The sequence below is a fragment of the Anomaloglossus baeobatrachus genome, chromosome 4 (assembly GCF_048569485.1).
Source record: "Anomaloglossus baeobatrachus isolate aAnoBae1 chromosome 4, aAnoBae1.hap1, whole genome shotgun sequence".
Lineage (NCBI taxonomy): Eukaryota > Metazoa > Chordata > Amphibia > Anura > Aromobatidae > Anomaloglossus > Anomaloglossus baeobatrachus.
Genome location: NC_134356.1, coordinates 295,209,401 through 295,231,557, shown reverse-complemented (window position 1 = coordinate 295,231,557; position 22,157 = coordinate 295,209,401). Strand labels below are relative to the sequence as shown.

The 22,157-nt window shown below is 42.8% G+C and overlaps 1 protein-coding gene across 3 annotated transcripts in view; it reads left to right on the top strand.

The window, feature by feature from the left end:
• CSRP2 (cysteine and glycine rich protein 2) overlaps positions 1-21,471 on the top strand; it is a 51,518-nt gene extending 30,047 nt beyond the window's left edge. For all 3 annotated transcript variants that reach the window (XM_075344919.1, XM_075344920.1, XM_075344921.1), the window contains 5 exons: positions 9,860-9,978; positions 13,452-13,620; positions 17,559-17,688; positions 19,488-19,581; positions 21,110-21,471. In XM_075344919.1, the coding sequence (XP_075201034.1) occupies positions 9,860-9,978; positions 13,452-13,620; positions 17,559-17,688; positions 19,488-19,581; positions 21,110-21,186 (589 nt within the window). In that variant the 3' untranslated portion in view covers positions 21,187-21,471. The remainder of the gene's footprint in view (positions 1-9,859; positions 9,979-13,451; positions 13,621-17,558; positions 17,689-19,487; positions 19,582-21,109) is intronic.
• Positions 21,472-22,157: the final 686 nt, after the last annotated feature.

Genomic DNA, 22,157 nt, shown 5'->3' with positions numbered 1-22,157 from the left:
GGCGTGGTCTGTGACACTCTGATCCAGCAAAGGTCATGCCTGTGAAGAACAGGCAAGTAGTAGCAACTGCCTGCCTAGAAGTTCTTCACCCCATAAACAAAAGTATAAGTCCTTGATAAAAATCCTTTAAATACTACCTTTGCTCCATTTAAGTACCTTTTACTAGACAGTATAAAAATACATCCATGTTTTCAAACTGTATGAACCACTGTGATACTAGTGATTTTGGTATCTTTCTGATGCCCTTTTGTTAGTAGCCAAATCTATAACATTGGGTACACGCATGTCTATCAAGTGATTTTATATTTTAATTTTTTTATTTAGTCTGCAGCATTACATGTATGACTTTGAAACTTCCAGTCTTGTAGAAATCGTGCATATGATGGAGGTATTGGCAAAGACCATCCGACTGATGGTGAACTGATGCATATCCTATCTTGGCCTAGTGGCGGTGCATAGTGCACATTAGAGACTTCTGCTGTAGCCAGTTGTCTTACAGCCATACACACATCAGTGATGGAGGACATGGCTGAGCTGGTGACACAGAAAAAAATCTATGCTTATAAGAGGAATTACAGCGATATATCTTTTGTGAATTCTTTGCTTAATGCTCCTTTTTAAATAAGTATTTTTGGGTTATCCCATTTTATGCAGGTTATAGTGATGCATGTAGCAAATACTGTTTTATAGCTGTAATGAAGCTTACTATACATTATGCTAGCGGATGTTACTGACTAGTACATGGCGGTTCTACTTGATTTAGAGTTGGAGCTGGTCATATTTAAAACAAATCAATTTTCCCTGATCTCTGTCAGCTGCTGTTTAATAAATCGGCCAAATGCTTATATAAAGGAAAAGGAATGTTAATCTGGAAAAAATGCGTGCCTGCCAGAAATTATACATGTACTATGGATTGAGTTTCCAACAATTTTGCGTTTTTTTTTTTTTTTAATCCTTCAAGGATTGTGTATGTGATGCACTTACAAATCATACTCATGCGAAATATATGCCTGCCACGTAGGTTGACTCTGGGTCTAAGATTATGAAGGTCCCTCTGCCTTATAGGAGGAGATCAGTACAAGGACTAGTTTCACATTGTGTCCGTTCACCCACCTGTCAGAGGACAACTCTGAAAACACCTTTCTTGGGTGGCTGTTGCCTGCTTGATTCATGAAGAACATCCCTTTTATTGCTTAGTTACATTTACATGTTACTATAAAACAAATGATGTAACCTACCATTAGTCCTTCCAGTATGCAACAGAGAAACTAACATATGACCTAATTGTGGCCTGAGGTTTTTTGGTTTTCCTGCTTACATCCATTGGAATTTTTTTTCCCATATTTGGTAAAAAAAAAAAAAAAAAAAAATCTGCTGCAGAAGATGCCCTGAATGTTGACTGTAGGTTTAATGTCTCCTAAAAGACCTACTCAAAGGTAGTTCTCTCAATGGCACCATCCACTTCCCCATGTGAAGACTCCACCGCTGGCGCCTAGGGGGTATTATATTTCACAATCTCTAACCAGAACTTTTTTTTTTTTTAAATGCATATCTTGTACATTGCACTTGACCAAGTCAGACCTGTATGAACATGACAAAACCATGCATATTTGGTTCCAGTACTGAGGAAAGTGTAGTGTTGCAGTCTGTATGCATTATCTGTATTTACAATAAAACTTTAAACCCAGACACATTGAAGTTTTTTAGTTGTTTTTTTTTCATCCACTTTCCAAAATATACCAATATAGTTCATGTATATGATTTCTTTATTCCTATAGGGATAACATATATATTTTGCAGCACTATACAGACATTGTCATAATGCATATTAATTCACACACAATATAGGTTCTATCATTAAAGGGGTTATCCGGCTTCTTTGACTCTTTGTTTTTTTTTTTTTTTGTTTTTTTTTTATTTCCCTATTGGGCTACATTGGGGCAGGTAAGTAGATAGAGACCACTTACCTGCCCTGCTGTCAGCCCCTCTCCCCCGGCTCAGAGCGGTCATGTGACTGCTCCTGCCGCGATTTTGCTGCTTCCGGTCATTTCATGTCAACATGGGCAGGGCCATGTTGACATGCAAATGTGGAACAGCATGTCGCCTCCCTGCTGGTATGTCCAGTACGAGGAGTCCCCGCCCCCTTCCCTGAACCCTCCCACACATTCCCCCGCACCTCTTTTACTCTCCAGTAACCTCCCCCTGCACTGCTGTGGGGTTTGTGACCTGGGGGCGGGGCCTGGCGGCGACTGCCGTGGTGTCAGCGCCAGCACCAGGCCCCCTGCCCAGGATCGCACATTCAAATGTACCGGCATCGCAGATCACAGATGCCGGTACATTTTAAAGTGCTGATGAGAAGCAGCGCAGCGCTGCTTCTCATCACTGTCCCTCCCTCTGTCTGTGCTCTCTACAGCAAGGCGGTGACGTCACTACTGTGCTGATATGTCCAGAGCACAGACAGCGAACAAACGTGCAGGAGCGGCGGGGACCGAGGACGGGTGAGTATGTACTCCCTACATGTGTTCCCTATGGGGGGGGGGTTTGCAGAGCCATATGTGTGCGTGTGCAGAGCCGTATGTGTGCGTGTGCAGAGCCGTATGTGTGCGTGTGCAGAGCCGTATGTGTGCGGGTGCAGAGCCGTATGTGTGCGGGTGCAGAGCTGTGCGGGTGCGGTGCAGAGCCACATGTGTGCGGGTGCGGTGCAGAGCCACATGTGGGCGGGTGCGGTACAGAGCCACATGTGGGCGGGTGCGGTGCAGAGCCACATGTGGGCGGGTGCGGTGCAGAGCCACATGGGTGCGGTGCAGAGCCACATGGGTGCGATGCAGAGCCACATGGGTGCGGTGCAGAGCCACATGTGTGCGGGTGCGGTGCAGAGCCACATGGGTGCGGTGCAGAGCCACATGTGTGCGGGTGCGGTGCAGAGCCACATGTGTGCGGTGCAGAGCTACATGTGTGTGGGTGCGGTGCAGAGCCATATGTGGGGCTGTTATTTGCAGTGCTGTAGTGATACCAGGTCAGGTGCTGGGGAAGAATTCTGACAGGGAATGTGTGTGCAGGGGGCGAGGCTGGACACTGGGGTGGGTGGTGACAGCTCTGACTGAGGTTCAGCACAGGAAGTGGTTAGTTTGCTGGATCTGAATGTAAACAAGGAGCTGCAGAGAATAAAGGGATAATTCAAGAGGAACAAAAGTTAGAAAACAAAAAATAACAATGTAGGTGTGATTTATATGACAATACAGCACACATAAACTCAAAAAATTTTGTTAAGCTAATGTCGGACTCCTTTAACCTGTAATAACTGTGTATATGAAGGAAACCAACCTAAAGAGCATATGTAAAAACTCTATGCCAGTGCTGCAAGGCAGCTGTCCTATCCATTCAAATTAGTGTGAATATTTGGTACTAGAAAACGAAGGCCTATTGCAGGGAAAATCTGTCTTGCCAAGAATGACTATTTCCCCTGTTACTGGGGTCTGCCCGATACAGAGGATGCACGCTATTGCTCAATTCATTCTCGGAGACTGAGGCCTAGCCAAGTGCTCTACTCTGTGGTTCGACCGTGAGCGATCAGGAAGAAATTCCAGCTCTAGGGCTTGTTCTCAGTGTTTTTACTATGGAAAAAATGAAGCATTTTACAGTGCCAGAAAAGTGAATGGGATTTCTGAAATCTCATGCACATGCTGCTTATTTTATTTTACAAAATGTCAATTCTCTCTGCATATTTTTCACCCATTGAAATGATTTGGGGAGAAAAGCGATAGTAAAAAACGCCTGAGTTTTACATAGTTTTTCTGCTAACACTAATTAAATTGGTACTAGTCTTAAAGCCAGCTGACTCACTGGAGCCCAGAAAAAAAATCCCATCTGTATTTTTAGTAAGAGCAGTATGTCCCACTCTTCACTCCTTTTTCTGGTAGCAGTAGCAGTCCCATTTTTACCAGTAGTCACTAAAAGGCCTCTTTGGAAGTGTCCTCTGCTGGCCAAGCAGCAAGCATTATTAGTAGGGATGAGCGAATGTATTTGCCACTATTCGGTATCTGACGGATAACAGGCTATTCGCGCCATTCGGTGTCCGACGAATAAAACATCCACTCCGATATTTTCATTTCTGACTTCCTGGCGCCTGTTTTCCAGCCAATGAACACATGATTTTCCTTGCCCTCACAGTAACGCTGTCGCCATCTTTGTTGTGGTGTTACTGTGATTGGCTTGGCCGCACAGCGTCATCTACATACACGTTGCCGCAGCTTCTGTGAACGATGCATTTTATAGTCCCCCACTGCTCCGGTTTCTAGCTCCACGGAGAGAGAGCGAGAGAGAGATTCTGCCTTTCCCATCCATTTTGGCCTTTTCCTTAGTCACCACAGCTCACCATTAGGTCCAACGTGAAATTATTCGGGTCTCCCATAGACTTGCATTGCACGTCGAATAGCGGCGACCTATTTGTCGGATATCCGTCAAAGCGACTATTAGGGTGTTCAATCATCCCTAATTAGTTTCTACCACGGGTCTCTAACTTAGGAGCACAAAGCTCTCAGAGTATACAGTAGAATGTTCGCTTTATCTACCCCACTGGAGCAATGTCTGCCTCTTCCAGTAGTGATGGATCTTAGTGTTCAGTTCAAAAAGCTTGTATTGGGTAGAAGTGGGTTTCATGTCCATCCATCGCTCTTTTATATTAAAGTACACCTAGCCTGAGCTTAAATTCAGTCCAGTCTTAGTTAATATGCCATCATTTTTTAAAAAAATTAATAGGGAATAAGGCCAAAGTATTATCAACGTAAGGCCTTGTGCGCTCTAGGCGTTTTTGCCGCGTTTTTAGCGGCGTTTTTTACAGCGTTTTTGTGCTGAAAACGCAGTGACATTGCTTCCCCAGCAATGTCTATGGGTTTTCAGAAGTGCTGTCCGCACACAGCGTTTTTTTGTAGCTGCGTTTTTGTGGTGACCACAAAAATGCAGCATGTCAATTATTTCTGCGTTTTTCACTGCGTTTTTCACCCATTGAGTTCAATGAGATGTTCAACAACGCAATGAAAAACGCATATACCCGCGTTTCTATGACTAAAAACGCAGCTATAAACGCAAGGGGTGGGTACTACAGTGACGTGTACAGGAAGAGGATTCCTTCTGTTGGTAAACACAGAAGCATGAATCTTCCCGGTACCGTCACCGCTGCTTCCACCTCCCGTCCTGGGCATGTATGCTGCCGTGCGGCGCCATGTCTGGGCGGGAGGTGGAGGCAGCGGCGAAAACAAAAGTGAACAGTAGAAAAAAAAAAATGTTATAATATAATATAATATATAATATAATATAATATATATATACTCACCTGTCTGCAGGGTCCCAGTGCCATGCCCGCTCCCAGCCTCTGTCTCGGTACCGCCGCTCTGGCTGTGTGCAGTCTCCCCGGGGCAGGACCTTACTTGCAGGACCTGGCGGTGGATCACCTGATCGTAGTCTCGCCGGCTTTTTCGCGCCCGGCCGGCTATCAGCTGCTCCTGCCGTCAGGGGACTTCATCAGCTGATTACCGGCAGCTCCTGCAGCGATGGGACAGGATCAGACTCCTGTCCAATCGATCGCTCCAGGAGCTGCCGGTAATCAGCACAGCACATAAGTGAGTATTATTTTTTTTTTTTGCACTGATGCTAAAGCTGATTGTATAATCGGCTTTTATACAATCAGCTGATGTGTCATGTGATTCACGTAGTTTAACCTGACACATCATCTGATCGCTTTGCCTTCCAGCAAACCGATCAGATGATATTGGATCCGGATTGGACGGCGCGGGACCCTTGACCCAGGATTACTGCGGAGGGGGGTTCTTTATTTCAATAAAGATGGAGTCACTAATTGTGTTGTGTTTTATTTCTAATAAAAATATTTTTCTGTGTTTGTGTGTTTTTTTTTTTTTTTGTTTTTTTTTTTATCATTACTAGAAATTCATGGTGGCCATATCTAATATTGGCGTGACACCATGAATTTCGGGCTTAGGGCTAGCTGATAATATACAGCTAGCCCTAACTCCATTATTACCCAGCTAGCCACCCGGCATCAGGGCAGCTGGAAGAGTTGGATACAGCGCCAGAAGATGGCGCTTCCATGAAAGCGCCATTTTCTGGGGTGGCTGCGGACTGCAATTCGCAGTGGGGGTGCCCAGAAAGCTTGGGCACCCTGCACTGTGGATTCCAATCCCCAGCTGCCTAGTTGTACCCGGCTGGACTAAAAAATTATGCGAAGCTCACGTCATTTTTTTTTTTTTTTTTTTAATTCATGAAATTCATGAAATAATTAAAAAAAAAAAGGGCTTCTCTATATTTTTGGTTCCCAGCCGGGTACAAATAGGCAGCTGGGGGTTGGGGGCAGCCCGTACCTGCCTGCTGTACCCGGCTAGCATACAAAAATATGACGAAGCCCACGTCATTTTTTTTTTTTTTTTTCTTTTTCGGCAAAAAAACTGCATACAGTCCTGGATGGAGGATGCTGAGCCTTGTAGTTCTGCAGCTGCTGTCTGCTCTCCTGCATACACTAGTGAATGGAGGATGCTGAGCCTTGTAGTTCTGCAGCTGTCTGCTCTCCTGCATACAATGAACATTTTGAAGAAGGAAATGACATCAGACCTTTTTTTTTTTTTTTTCTTTATCAACAATCTTTAATGGCATTGTGCACTGATTAAAAACGCAGCAAAAAAAGCGGCAAAAACGCGTGCGTTTTTTGTCGCGTTTTTTAGCCGCGGGTGCGTTTTTTGAGACAAAAACGCACATAAAAACGCAGCTTGAAAAAAACGCCTAGTGCGCACATACCCTAAGGAAGACCATTAAATAATTGTAGTCATTGCTGCTAAGGAAATCCATTTTGAGTGGCAATAATTTCCAAGCTATCAATCTAAAGAAAGTAACAAGTACTTTGAGTAGCCGTAATAAAGATATTACACCTATTATCACATGCTGGGGTAGAGCCAGTAAAAGCTGACTGTACATGCATGATTGCAAAATACTGCATAAGAAAACTTAATCCCTGGTCATACAGTGCCTACAAGTAGTATTCAACCCCCTGCAGATTTAGCAGGTTTGATAAGATGCAAATAAGTTAGAGCCTGCAAACTTCAAACAAGAGCAGGATTTATTAACAGATGCATAAATCTTACAAACAAACAAGTTATGTTGCTCAGTTAAATTTTAATACATTTTCAGCATAAAAGTGTGGGTCAATTATTATTCAACTCCTAGGTTTAATATTTTGTGGAATAACCCTTGTTTGCAATTACAGCTAATAATCGTCTTTTATAAGAGCTGATCAGGCTGGCACAGGTCTCTGGAGTTATCTTGGCCCACTCCTCCATGCAGATCTTCTCCAAGTTATCTAGGTTCTTTGGGTGTCTCATGTGAACTTTAATCTTGTGCTCCTTCCACAAGTTTTCAATTGGGTTAAGGTCAGGAGACTGACTAGGCCACTGCAACACCTTGATTTTTTTTCCCTCTTGAACCAGGCCTTGGTTTTCTTGGCTGTGTGCTTTGGGTCGTTGTCTTGTTGGAAGATGAAATGACGACCCATCTTAAGATCCTTGATGGAGGAGCGGAGGTTCTTGGCCAAAATCTCCAGGTAGGCCATGCTATCCATCTTCCCATGGATGCGGACCAGATGGCCAGGCCCCTTGGCTGAGAAACAGCCCCACAGCATGATGCAGTCACCACCATGCTTGACTGTAGGGATGGTATTCTTGGGGTCGTATGCAGTGCCATCCAGTCTCCAAACGTCACGTGTGTGGTTGGCACCAAAGATCTCGATCTTGGTCTCATCAGACCAGAGAACCTTGAACCACTCTGTCTGAGTCCTCCAAGTGATCATGAGCAAACTGTAGACGAGCCTTGACATGACGCTTTGAAAGTAAAGGTACCTTACGGGCTCGTCTGGAACGGAGACCATTGCGGTGGAGTACGTTACTTATGGTATTGACTGAAACCAATGTCCCCACTGCCATGAGATCTTCCCGGAGCTCCTTCCTTGTTGTCCTTGGGTTAGCCTTAACTCTTCGGACAAGCCTGGCCTCGGCACGGGTGGAAACTTTCAAAGGCTGTCCAGGCCGTGGAAGGCTAACAGTAGTTCCATAAGCCTTCCACTTCCGGATGATGCTCCCAACAGTGGAGACAGGTAGGCCCAACTCCTTGGAAAGGGTTTTGTACCCCTTGCCAGCCTTGTGACCCTCCACGATCTTGTCTCTGATGGCCTTGGAATGCTCCTTTGTCTTTCCCATGTTGACCAAGTATGAGTGCTGTTCACAAGTTTGGGGAGGGTCTTAATTAGTCAGAAAAGGCTGGAAAAATAGATAATTAACCCAAACATGTGAAGCTCATTGTTCTTTGTGCCTGAAATACTTCTTAATATTTTAGGGGAACCAAACAGAATTCTGGTGGTTTGAATAATAAATGACCCTCTGAATAAACTTTTCACAATTTTTTAAAAAAAAAAAAAAATTCTTTTTTGCTGCAGTGCATTTCACACTTCCAGGCTGATCTACAGTCCAAATGTCACAATGCCAAGTTAATTCCGAATGTGTAAACCTGCTAAATCTGCAGGGGGTTGAATACTACTTGTAGGCACTGTATATTCTGTAGGGGAGTATTTCTCACAAACCAACTTGTCCAGGTTGTTCTTGGTCATTGTAACATACAGTAATGTGTTATGCTTAAAAAAAAAAAACCACACACAAAGTGATAAGAATATCAGTATTTGGTGTGACCAACATTTTGCCATGATAAAACTGCATCCATTGTTCTAGAGTCTCCTGTACACCACAAAATCAGCAATTTTTTTTTGTAGGATTATAGTCAAGTGTATGAGTAATCAAATAAATCAAACCTAATAATTTTCTTATTAGGTTGAAACTGTCATTAAAAAAAAACTAAGATCTGTTTAGGAGGCATAAAACTAGGTGAAGAACAGTCAAACTCTGTTACAAAGGTGAAGTTGTAGAAGATGGCTTACTGTCACAGATCAAACACAATGGCAAGACTGGGTATAGCATTAGGCTACTTTCACACTAGCTGAGCGCTGTCACTTGCCGGCAGCCGGGCATGCCGGCGGGCGGGCGCTCAGCTGAACGTTCGGCCACCGCGAGACAAAATAAAGTTTGTGATTTTAAAAAAAAAAAGGGCATGCGCAGTGAAATCCTACTGATTTGCGCTGCTCAAAAAAACGTTACATGCTGCGTCGTCCAGCGGATGCAACACAGACACTTGCGTTACAGTACGTTGTCCATATAAGTCTATGGAGAATAGCGCAGTACATTAACGGACTGCGCTATTGTCCATAGTGACGGACTCCGATGAACTCAAGTGTGAGAGTACCCTAAGGCACAAAATGTTTATACTTCATCAGTAAGGTCTCTCCCAAGCATAGATTTCACAGGACACTGAGGTTTCTAAATATTCTACTTCAGCTCTTTTAAGAGAAGCACCAAGAAATGGAAAATGCTGAGTACCGTAGACACAGTTAGCGGCCAAGGAAACTTGGTACAAGCTGATAAGACACATCGTACTTCCTAACCTTATTAATCAAGTGTCTAATAGGATCATCAGCTCAGAGGTGGCAGCACCCTAGAAGAATTGATGTGAAGGGAAATGAAGGTCACACCAAATTTTCATGTGATTTTTAGATTTCCCTTTTTCATTTATTGCAATATTAATAATAATAATATTTAAAATGCAAACTAGTCTTCTATTCTGAAAGCATTCTTACTTTTCAGCTTTTTTTTTTTTCTCAATACATGCCTAAAACTTTTGAACAGTGCGTATATATTTAGGTCCACTTGGTTTCTTGGTTTGTACATATATATATATTTTTTTTCCTCCTTTTTAGTTACAAGATGCCTAACTGGGGAGGTGGAAACAAGTGTGGGGCCTGTAGCACAACCGTGTACCATGCTGAAGAGGTGCAATGTGATGGCAAGAGCTATCATAAATGCTGCTTCCTTTGTAGTAAGTATTTTTATCATCCGCTTCTGTGTGTATCTTACAGGACTTTGTTGCTATGGAGTTATTGACAGTTCTGCACATAAAGGAGCAAAAGGACAAAGTTCTACCATAAAATAATCAGTTTGAGTTTTTTCCACAATGCAAGAAGTCTTCAACGTCGTCTTCCCTCCATGAAATGTAAAGTGCTCCGTGGGCTGCTAACACAAATCAGCCTGTGGGGATTAGGGCAGCTTAAGGGTGGAATGTGAGAACAGTCAGGGGCCATGGCATCTACTTGGCACTCGGAGCACAATTAGATTTTGTTTAATGATTCCGAACTTGTAAGATTCCCACTGAAAAAATGTTGCTGGAAGCAGAACGTTCAGTGCTGACTGCTCGCAAATGGCACACATTTTCCACTTGTTGGAATGTCACCATTATACAGGCCTGAGCCCACAACCATAAGTGTTTGGCTGTTTTTTTCCACTGTCATAAAAATGTAGTTTAATCTATGTAATGCTTATAACAAGCATGACAGAACTTGCTCAAGTAATGCTTAACTATGAGCCAAACTTCTAGGTCCATCTGCATAGATGAAGAAAACACGTTGTTTTAATGAATGCTCAATATAGTAATTTATTTTGTCATGATTTTCGTATTTTCAGCATAAATTTACATATGGTGTATGCAACGCAGAAACATGGCAACATCCTGTCCCATCTCGTCTTCGACTGTTTAGTTGTAGTTCTAAGATGTGAATTCTTCAGGGTTGTGTTCATTCCTTTTTGCTAATAGGTTATTAATTAAAACTATGTAGTGCTGATTATTATTTTGAACTTTAATATTTTATAAATTTTACTTTTGATGGAGGAGATTGAAGAAAATTGTTAATCCGCGCTGCCAGAAGATCACTGAAGATCGATGGGGATTAAAACATCTGATTTTATTCTACATGTTTCGGAGCTATATAACCCCCTTCTTCAGGAACAAAATCAATAACGTACATTAATGATTTTGTTTGGTAATGTACATTATTGTTCCTGAAGAAGTGGTTATACAGCTCCAAAACGCGTAGAACAATAAAATCAGATGTAGTAATCCCCATCGATCTTCAGTGATTTTTCTGGCAGCACAGATTAACCCTTTTGTTCCATCTCCTCCATCGCTAACTTTTTGGGTTCTGCAGCAGCCATCCTTATGACGTGATAATGCTTTTCAAACCCTGTTTGGTATCACCGGATAAGACACAATTTGCGCGTTCCCACCCTGCTTTGTAACTTCAGTTTTTGAAAGCTTCATAAAAAATTAATTTAGGTAAAAAAAAAGAGGCTGAAAATCTATTTGCCTGTGCTGCCCACAAAGCAGTTTGTATGAGTACAGCCAGGTACTTGAGGCATTTCAGAGACAGTATACTTTAGGGACCCGTGCCCACAATCTGGAATAGCAGTATTTTGGACTCAGTGTGTTCCCACTGCGTCCAAAATGCTGTGTTGTACAGTACAAGCACAATAGATGGGATTTATAGAAATCTCATGCCCACTGTGCTTCTTTGTGACCCTCTGTAAACTGACCTGTGGTGCGGATTTCCAGCCCTCAGTATGTAAATTTATTTTTGCAGAGAAGCTAGTGTTCTGGGCAGAAGAATACAGTGAAAATATGCTCTGCCAGTAATCCTGATAGTTGGCACGTATAGTGCATTCTTCCATAAAGGACACTGGTTTCTCCGCAAGATAAATTACGCTGTGTCCAGATCATGGGCACATACCCTACAGATCCAGACAATGACCATAGCTGGAATGATGACCAGTCCAGCGCTGAACCCGGGTCTCTTCTTAGTGTGACCTCTCATTTACCTACCATGGCACTGTCTACAGAGCCAGTCTGGTATGCGACTCTGGCCAGATCTTTTAAAGTAGATTTTTTTTTTTTTACTTTAATTTTTTTTCCCCTGAAATGCTACAGTATTTTTCAAAGACTGAAGAACCTGTCACAACCACTGCAATTCATGGTTTGGTCAGTATAAATTTTTCCTGACTTGCTCCATTTTTAACATTGTTGTTCTTCTAACTACTTCTAGACCGCTTATAGACTTTAAATATCCTGGCGGACCACATTCTCCTCTGCAGTGATATTCTCCAACATCACAAAATCGTGTAGCTGTAGGAATGAGGAGCCAGCTGTCAAACGCAGCCAACCTTCCCATAGAGAAGGCAGGGATGGCTTGCTACCAACTTTGCCTTCTTGATAACTGTTTACACAGTGCTGAACAAGCGCTGTGTATAGAGTAACAGAAAGCGATCTTATCCCTAGATGTAGAAATGAACCATCAGCTACTGGGTCATGGCAGCCTGCATTTCCAGTGTAACTGTGGCTAAATATACCAGTCTCAGTTATAAGGGAAATCGGTTGCTGTTTTTTTGTGTTTTGTTTTAAGGGATTTAAATGGTTGAAATAGCCAAAAATGATAAGTTGACAACTCTCTAATCCACATGTACAGTGAAACTTGAAAAGGTTCCTTGTCAGGAAGGAGGTGAAATGGCCTGGTCCTGAATAGTTGTGGAGAAAGAATTACTAGCAGCTCGATTGTCCCACAAATGCATAAACCACATGAGGTTTATTTTTCCGTTAGCCTGTTATCCAGCAGTCCTCCACCTAGCCCAACCCACACCCCAAATAACTCATGCATTGCAAGCATGCTCAATTAAATCCATCCCACCTTTAACTATTGCCACAAGTAAAACATAACCGAAGTTGCAGCATATGAAAAATACAAAGAATTACTCCTACATGGGACTATAGCAGTTTCCTTGAGCAACATGACTTTTTTTCAGTTGATTTCCGTAGAATTGTTAGTATTTTCAGTAGCAAGACACCATGTGATGTGATTTTCATTGGGGGACATTCCTTAAAGGGGTTGTCCACTACCTGGACACCCCCCTTATTTAAATGTAGTCCTCCTTGTAATATAAAACACCATATACTGACCTTTGTGCACTAGCACTACTCCAACAATGTCTGCTCAAGGTCTCGTGACGTTCATGTGCCTTTGTTCTGCCATGGGAGTCATGCTCATAATCAGCAGGTGCTTTTGGGCTGCTTTGCACTAGCTAATTTCACTAGGCTGAGGTTTATCCGATAGTAGGAACCTTGGACAAATAGAAATAGTGAGCGCACAGCATCCGCTGTTATGCTACACGAGCCCTGCAGCCAATCAATCAGCGGATGCTGTGCGCTCACTATTTCCATTTGCCCAAGAGTCACACCTTCAGATGACTCTCAGACTAATGGAACTAGTATGTGCACAGGAGCCCAGTACTGATTAGCAACATTTTCCCGTGAGCGCCAGGAGACCCAGAGCCTGAGCAGCACCAGTGCAGATGAATATTTGCTGTTTTTGTTATTTTACAAGGGGGACTACTTAATTTTAAATTGATTAACATTTCGTAAAGCGAGAATGTTTTTTGTATGAATGACTAAAGTTTTTTCTTTTGCTTTAGTGGTTTGCAGAAAAAATCTTGATAGCACCACAGTGGCTATTCATGAGAATGAGATTTACTGCCGTTCCTGTTATGGGAAAAAATACGGGCCCAAAGGCTATGGCTACGGGCAAGGTGCTGGCACATTGAATATGGACAGAGGAGAACGACTGGGCATTAGACCTGAGGAGTAAGTCAATATTTCATTACTACACAGCTAACTATGCACCGAATTATTGTCTACTACTAAATACCTCACCATTTTTCCACTGTTATAATTACTACACATTTGACTAATGAAATGCTCATAACAGCAAACATTAACCAAATGTTCTTTGATCAATCTTTTGGCCCCTACACAGTCAAATAGTGTAGTACGTTTGTACCAAAAACTTAAACGAGGGGAAAAATATTATATATTTTAGCATTTAATAAATATCAGAGTGTGTGACCAGCTCAAATCGAGTAGCGAGCATTTTAGTGCTCGCCATCATTAGCTGTAAGTTATAAGGCAATAGTCCACTGAGTAAACTATGTTCTGATAATGACACCTCCTTCTGTTAATACCTTATTGATTGCTCTGACAGCTCGGTGTTTGGGCTGTTTTACCAGTATCTGTGTAACTGTGAACTCTGAGCAGTGACCGCACAAAGCAGTCAGAGCACAGTTGATTGCCTCTTTGACTAGTTTGTCCAACAGAGTTCTTGTTTCATACAGCAGAACTATTGTCACCAGCCTCAGTGGTCATGGGTTCAAATCCTACCAAGAACATATGCGAGGGAGTTTGTATGATCTTCATGTGTTTGCGTAGCTTTCCACCATGTACCCTCTTTTTTTCCTCCCACACTCCGAAGACTGATAGGGAATTTAGATTGTGAGCCCGATTTGGGATGACTATGATGTTGTCGACTGTAAACCGCTGTGAAATTAATGATGCTATAGAAGCAAATAAAACAAATCTTGCAGCTTCAGCAAACAACTAAGCGAATGAGTGAGGCAGGGAGTAGATAAAGCGGAGGCCTGTTTGATTCTCCTAGTAGCCAACAGTAAACCTTACATGATGCTCTACATCGGGAGTCAATAATGTCATTCTGGGCTGCAATATAACATACAGTTAGGTCCAGAAATATTTGGACAGTGACACAATTTTCGCGAGTTGGGCTCTGCATGCCACCACATTGGATTTGAAATGAAACCTCTACAACAGAATTCAAGTGCAGATTGTAACGTTTAATTTGAAGGTTTGAACAAAAATATCTGATAGAAATTGTAGGAATTGTACACATTTCTTTACAAACACTCCACATTTTAGGAGGTCAAAAGTAATTGGACAAATAAACCAAACCCAAAAAAAAAAAAATTTTTATTTTCAATATTTTGTTGCGAATCCTTTGGAGGCAATCACTGCCTTAAGTCTGGAACCCATGGACATCACCAAACGCTGGGTTTCCTCCTTCTTAATGCTTTGCCAGACCTTTACAGCCGCAGCCTTCAGGTCTTGCTTGTTTGTGGGTCTTTCCGTCTTAAGTCTGGATTTGAGCAAGTGAAATGCATGCTCAATTGGGTTAAGATCTGGTGATTGACTTGGCCATTGCAGAATGTTCCACTTTTTTGCACTCATGAACTCCTGGGTAGCTTTGGCTGTATGCTTGGGGTCATTGTCCATCTGTACTATGAAGCACCGTCCGATCAACTTTGCGGCATTTGGCTGAATCTGGGCTGAAAGTATATCCCGGTACACTTCAGAATTCATCCGGCTACTCTTGTCTGCTGTTATGTCATCAATAAACACAAGTGACCCAGTGCCATTGAAAGCCATGCATGCCCATGCCATCACGTTGCCTCCACCATGTTTTACAGAGGATGTGGTGTGCCTTGGATCATGTGCTGTTCCCTTTCTTCTCCAAACTTTTTTCTTCCCATCATTCTGGTACAGGTTGATCTTGGTCTCATCCGTCCATAGAATACTTTTCCAGAACTGAGCTGGCTTCATGAGGTGTTTTTCAGCAAATTTAACTCTGGCCTGTCTATTTTTGGAATTGATGAATGGTTTGCATCTAGATGTGAACCCTTTATATTTACTTTCATGGAGTCTTCTCTTTACTGTTGACTAAGGGGTGCTTCACACACAGCGAGCTCGCTGCCGAGATCGCTGCTGAGTCACGCTTTTTGTGACGCAGCAGTGACCTCATTAGCGATCTCGCTGTGTGTGACACTGAGCAGCGATCTGGCCCCTGCTGCGAGATCGCTGCTCGTTACACACAGCCCTGGTTCGTTTTCTTCAAAGCCGCTCTCCCGCTGTGACACACAGATCGCTGTGTGTGACAGCGAGAGAGCGACAAATGAAGCGAGCAGGGAGCAGGAGCCGGCATCTGACAGCTGAGGTAAGCTTGTAACCAAGATAAACATCGGGTAACCAAGGTGGTTACCCGATATTTACCTTAGTTACCAGCCTCCGCAGCTCTCACGCTGCCTGTGCTGCCGGCTCCGGCTCTCTGCACATGTAGCTGCTGTACACATCGGGTTAATTAACCCGATGTGTATAGCAGCTAGGAGAGCAAGGAGCCAGCGCTAAGCAGTGTGCGCGGCTCCTTGCTCTCTGCACATGTAGCTGCATTACACATCGGGTTAATTAACCCGATGTGTACAGCAGCTAGGAGAGCAAGGAGCCAGCGCTCAGTGTGCGCGGCTCCCTGCTCTCTGCACACAGCGCTGGTAACTAATGTAAACATCGGGTAACCATACCCGATGTTTACCTTAGTTACCAGTCTCCGCAGCTTCCAGTCGGCGGCTACGTGCAAGCGCAGCGTCGCTTGCACGTCGCTGCTGGCTGGGGGCTGTTCAGTGGTCGCTGGTGAGATCTGCCTGTTTGACAGCTCACCAGCGACCATGTAGCGATGCAGCAGCGATCCTGACCAGGTCAGATCGCTGGTCGGATCGCTGCTGCATCGCTAAGTGTGAAGGTACCCTTAGAGACAGATACACCTACTTCACTGATAGTGTTCTGGACTTCAGTTGATGTTGTGAACAGGTTCTTCTTCACCAAAGAAAGTATGCGGCGATCATCCACCACTGTTGTCATATGTGGACGCCCAGGCCTTTTTGAGTTCCCAAGCTCACCAGTCAATTCCTTTTTTCTCAGAATGTACCCGACTGTTGATTTTGCTACTCCAAGCATGTCTGCTATCTCTCTGATGGATTTTTTCTTTTTTTTCAGCCTCAGGATGTTCTGCTTCACCTCAATTGAGAGTTCCTTAGACCGCATGTTGTCTGGTCACAGCAACAGCTTCCAAATGCAAAACCACACACCTGTAATCAACCCCAGACCTTTTAACTACTTCATTGATTACAGGTTAACGAGGGAGACGCCTTCAGAGTTAATTGCAGCCCTTAGAGTCCCTTGTCCAATTACTTTTGGTCCCTTGAAAAAGAGGAGGCTATGCATTACAGAGCTATGATTCCTAAACCCTTTCTCCGATTTGGATGTGAAAACTCTTATTGCAGCTGGGAGTGTGCACTTTCAGCCCATATTATATATATAATTGTATTTCTAAACATGTTTTTGTAAACAGCTAAAATAACAGAACTTGTGTCACTGTCCAAATATTTCTGGACCTAACTGTATGATCTATAGCAGATTAGTCTATGGCTAACCTGTGACTCTTGTTATGCAAGTCCCTACTAAATTACTGGTAAATACCGGTCGCTGTGGTTTCATTGTGACCTCCGAGGGAACAATAACAAAGTGGCAAAAAAAAGGCGAACAGCGTACTACAACTAGTACTGCTAATGATCTGATATCTTACACATCTGCTGTATTTTAACAGATACTTTGTGGTTCCATAATAGTAAAAAAAATATATATTCACTCTAACTGGCTAGACCAGTTGGTGACATTAAGCCCGTCACTTTCTTATTCCACTGGGAATTTTTTTTAATTGGCATAAAACATTTTTCCCTATTTTCTGTTTAAAACCTGTGTGCGATCAATAGTTAGGTGTTCTTAGTCTAACAAATATGGTAGTTAACTCCTTATATTCTGTCTGCTCCACAGTAGAAGTATATCATGTATATATGTATGCATCAAATTGCTAGTCTGGTAAATTAATACCTTTTGGACTGTTGCAGATCACAACAATCACGTTCCGGTGCCTCTGCTAATCCTTCAAAATTTGCCCAGAAGTTTGGAGGATCTGATAAGTGTCCCAGATGTGGGGAATCCGTATATGCAGCTGAGAAAGTAATGGGAGCTGGGAAGGTAGGAGACTGGACCTGTGTGTGTTATTTTGTGTGATCGCACGTTCTGAAGGATTAGTACAAAATTATACAAGTCCTTTGAACCCAAAAGACTTTGGTATTCTAAAAGGTGCTTTGAACATTAGATACCGGCAGTTGTCCCAGGTACTAGCCACTCTATTTCTGTCTTGTAAGCGGTGTGGGTGGGGGTGGGTGTAGTTGCCTGATTTCAGTAGCTAAACCAGCACTCACTCTGTTAATGATTTGCTATAACAGAGAAGGTGCTAGCTTATCACTCAGCCCTCATGGTACTAAACTAAGGGGTACTTCACACACAGCGAGATCGCTACTGAGATCGCTACTGAGATCGCTGCTGAGTCACGGTTTTTGTGACGCAGCATTGACCTCATTAGCGATCTCGCTGTGTGTGACACTGAGCAGCGATCTGGCCCCTGCTGTGAGATTGCTGCTCGTTACACACAGCCCTGGTTCGTTTTTTTTAATTGTTGCTCTCCCGCTGTTAAGCACACATCGCTGTGTGTGACAGCGAGAGAGCAACAATCCTGAATGTGCAGGGAGCAGGAGCCGGCGTCTGACAGCCTGCGGTAAGCTGTAACCAAGGTAAACATCGGGTAACCAAGGTGGTTACCCGATATTTACCTTCGTTACCAGCCTCCGCAGCTCTCACACTGCCAGTGCCGGCTCCTGCTCCCTGCACACGCTAAGCTAAGTGGTGTGCACTGGTAACTACGGTAAACATCGGGTAACCATACCCGATGTTTACCTTAGTTACCAGTGTCCGCAGCTTCCAGACGCCGGCTCCGTGCAAGCGCAGCGTCGCTTGCACGTCGCTGCTGGCTGGGGGCTGGTCACTGGTCACTGGTGAGATCTGCCTGTTTGACAGCTCACCAGCGACCATGTAGCGAAGCAGCAGCGATCCTGACCAGGTCAGATCGCTGGTGGGATCGCTGCTGCGTCGCTAAAGTGTGACGGTACCCTAAAGTCTATAGTGTCAAGAATTAAGCCGGAAGTGCAGCTCATACCCCGAAGTAGTATTGACAAAAATATCAGCTCAACACTGCAAATAAACAAGCTCTTGCACAGCTCCAATAACAGAAAAATAGTATATAGTTTAAAATAGTATATAGTATAAAAAAAGTAATGTGTCAGAAAATGCCAACATAAACAGTGTGTGCGTACATATGTAGATTAGTTTAAAACTAATTTTTTTATTTTATTCTTTTACAATTTTTATTTTTTTGGTTTTTTTTTTTTATTTTCTTCACTAAAATATAAAATGGAAAATGTTATCGTAAACGGCCTTACTGCCAGTGATTTTTAGTACACAATGAATACTGAAAACAAATCCCAAAACAACCAAAAGTGGTATTGTAGGCTTTCTTTGCCGTTTTACTGCTATTAGGATTATCTTTTTCTTGTTTTCCAGTACATTACATGGAAATGGTGAATTATTTAATTCAAGACTAAAACTTGCTTTTTCGCACCTCCAAAAAAAAAAAATAATAAAGAAATGCCCTCATACAGATTATGATTGAAAAAAATATGACTAAGAGTAAGGGAAGGGGGGGGGGGAATCCCAAAGGCTCTAAACCCAAGAGTCTGTGGCAGGAAGAAGATTAAAGGGGTAATCCAGTTTTGCTCACTTCCGCATCGGGAGGCGAGTGGGTTCGGTGACTCAATGTTAACAGATATTTGGCATCTTTGTTAGTAGCTGGTATCTCGCTCCTGTCCTTATCATATAGTCACTGATAATTTCTCCTCTGTTTTTCATACATTCATCAATCCCTTTTTCCCTTGTAGCCATGGCATAAGAATTGTTTCAGATGTGCAAAATGTGGCAAGAGTCTAGAATCTACTACTTTGACTGAAAAGGATGGGGAAATCTACTGCAAAGGTGAGATGGCTTGAAGCAAGGATTTGATATTTTCCCATTGTTTGCATGCCATTACCTAAGAGTAGGGGTTCACTGTACAAGAAAACTAGAATTTTTAGAGATTCAGGCAAGTCATTGGACAATGCCTATGTAGTGAATTATTTTTGTTTGACATACCTCTCACTGTTTTGACACTTTAAACATGGGAGCGTATGCTCTGCTAAAGTGACTACTGTAAATAACCTGTCAGTTACACTTCCAGCTTCCTGGAAGATTGCTGTGGCCTCCTATTGTGTTGTCAAACGCAAGCCTATTAAAAGGGTTTAAGATAACATAGGATGTTAATTGCTTAAAAAAGAAATTGAGCATGGGGGGAAATTCACGGGATACATCTTTAGGGCAGGCTCCAGGTTTTTGTGGGCCCTGAGCGAAAATGTCAGTGAGCCCCATGCACACGCAGACACACACCCAGGTATATGTACATATTGGAAGACAAATTCACAAAAATATATAAATGGACATAAATATATACACAGTCATATATACTGCCATAGATGGATAAACACATCATACATGCACACATACACATTAGAGATTTGGCTGAGAGCTACAGTATATAAATCACAGGCGAGGCTGGGGGTTCCAATATATAGCTATAGATATATATCTATATATCACAGGAGAGGATGGGGGCATACACGCTATTGGTGCGGGGAGCATATAGCTCTTGGGAGAATACACAGCTCGGGGGGTGGAAGGTCTATACAGCTCAAAGGGGCATATGCTCACCTTCCACGGGCAGGGTCCAGGGTAACCAGGTACGTTACAGGGTTTATCTGCTGGTACACGAGGTTTGCGCCTTCCCAGACTGCCTGAAAATTATCCTGTGGTACGGGGACCAGAACCCACACCTTTTGACCCACTTGGTAGGTTCTCTCACAATGTGCAGGGAGATGCTGGCTGGCCCTGAGCTACAGCTCCTCTCCATTTGTGGGCCAGGAGACACAACACATGCTAGCGCCATCCACAGATGAACTTCAATGCATGCAGCATTCAGCAGTGAATGCTGGGTGCCAGTGCATGTTTAAAGGTTCGACAGCCAGCAAAGTGCAGCTGCCGGTCTGAGCACTGTGGTCCCCAGAACTCAACTTGGGAACATAGAACTGATCACTGCCCCTGATAACAGCGAGTACTCCTCCCACCCCCTCTCTCGGGCCTCGGCTCTTACCCAGGTACTGATGCCTATCCCGTACTTTTTTTTTTTTTTCTCTCTTCTCTAAGGTATTGGTCATTGTTGTCATACTATACTGATGACAATTTTTTTTTTTAATACCGCATATAAATCATACATTGCACGGAACGGAAAAATTAAATGACTTAAGATACTTAAAGCAAACCTAATGCTTTCCTCCCTCACACTCCCCACTTTCTTTAATGTCCTCTGCCTTTTGGATAATTGGACTTAGGTCATGCTTTGTTTTTCAGTGCACAGTTGGGATTTGTCAAAAAGATGATAAAGTATCTAATTTTGTTTTTTATTTCTTTTTAGCTTGTTATGCAAAAAATTTTGGACCGAAAGGTTTTGGATACGGTCAAGGAGCTGGAGCGCTTGTCCATGCACAGTGAAGACTATGTAAAAGAGTTTGATTAGAGAGTATTTACTGACCATCTCATAATGCTTTATCACTAAGCCATCTGTCATTCCAAATTTTACTAATCACTGTGAATTTGTGCCTGATTTATTTTGTACTAGACAAGTCTTTGCATTTGTCCAATACTAAACCTCTGTAGATTTTTTTTTTTCCTGTTGTAACAATTGTAACCAAAAAAAATCTATTTTTACATGTTTTCTTTTGTTTTTTTTCTACGTTGAATCTCAAAATAAACTTCAGTTTGTCGACTAAACAAAGTTTGTTGGCATATTATTGTTTTGCCTATTGGAAGGGGTATTAAACATAAAGAAAAAACAAAGCCAGCTCAACTGAAAAATGGCTTTAATTAGAAGATGTGCACAGCACTAAAAATTCCAAACTGTACGATTTTTAAAATTTGAGATTTTTGGCAAAAAAATGCAATTTATTGAGCTATCCCTCCAGATCATGGCAAATCTTTGGGGCAGTCCTACTCTAAAATATTTTAATTTAAAATGTGCCATACGGCCTCATATATGAAAAATTAGAACTGCTATTAGCAGCACTCCCCTGGTGCTTTTCAGTCCCGTACCCATGACTGAAGCATGGCTGTGGGCGGGACAGGCCCAAGCAAATGCTGCATGAATTAAATAGCTTGTGGACAGGACTTGATGGCTGAATGTGAACAGCCACCAATTATTATTATTATTTATTTATAGAGCACCATTAATTCCATGGTGCTGTACATGAGAAGGGGTTTACATACAAAATACATATACAAGTTACAGTAGACAGACTAGTACAGAGGGAAGAGGGCCCTACCCTTGCGGGCTTACATTCTATAGATTGCCAACATTAAACATGTTTGTTGATTGAAAGACAAATTATTGGACATTCAAGCACCACCCAAGGGGCAATGTACCCTGATAAACACAACTCTATCCCTATTAACAACATGTTAAAGCC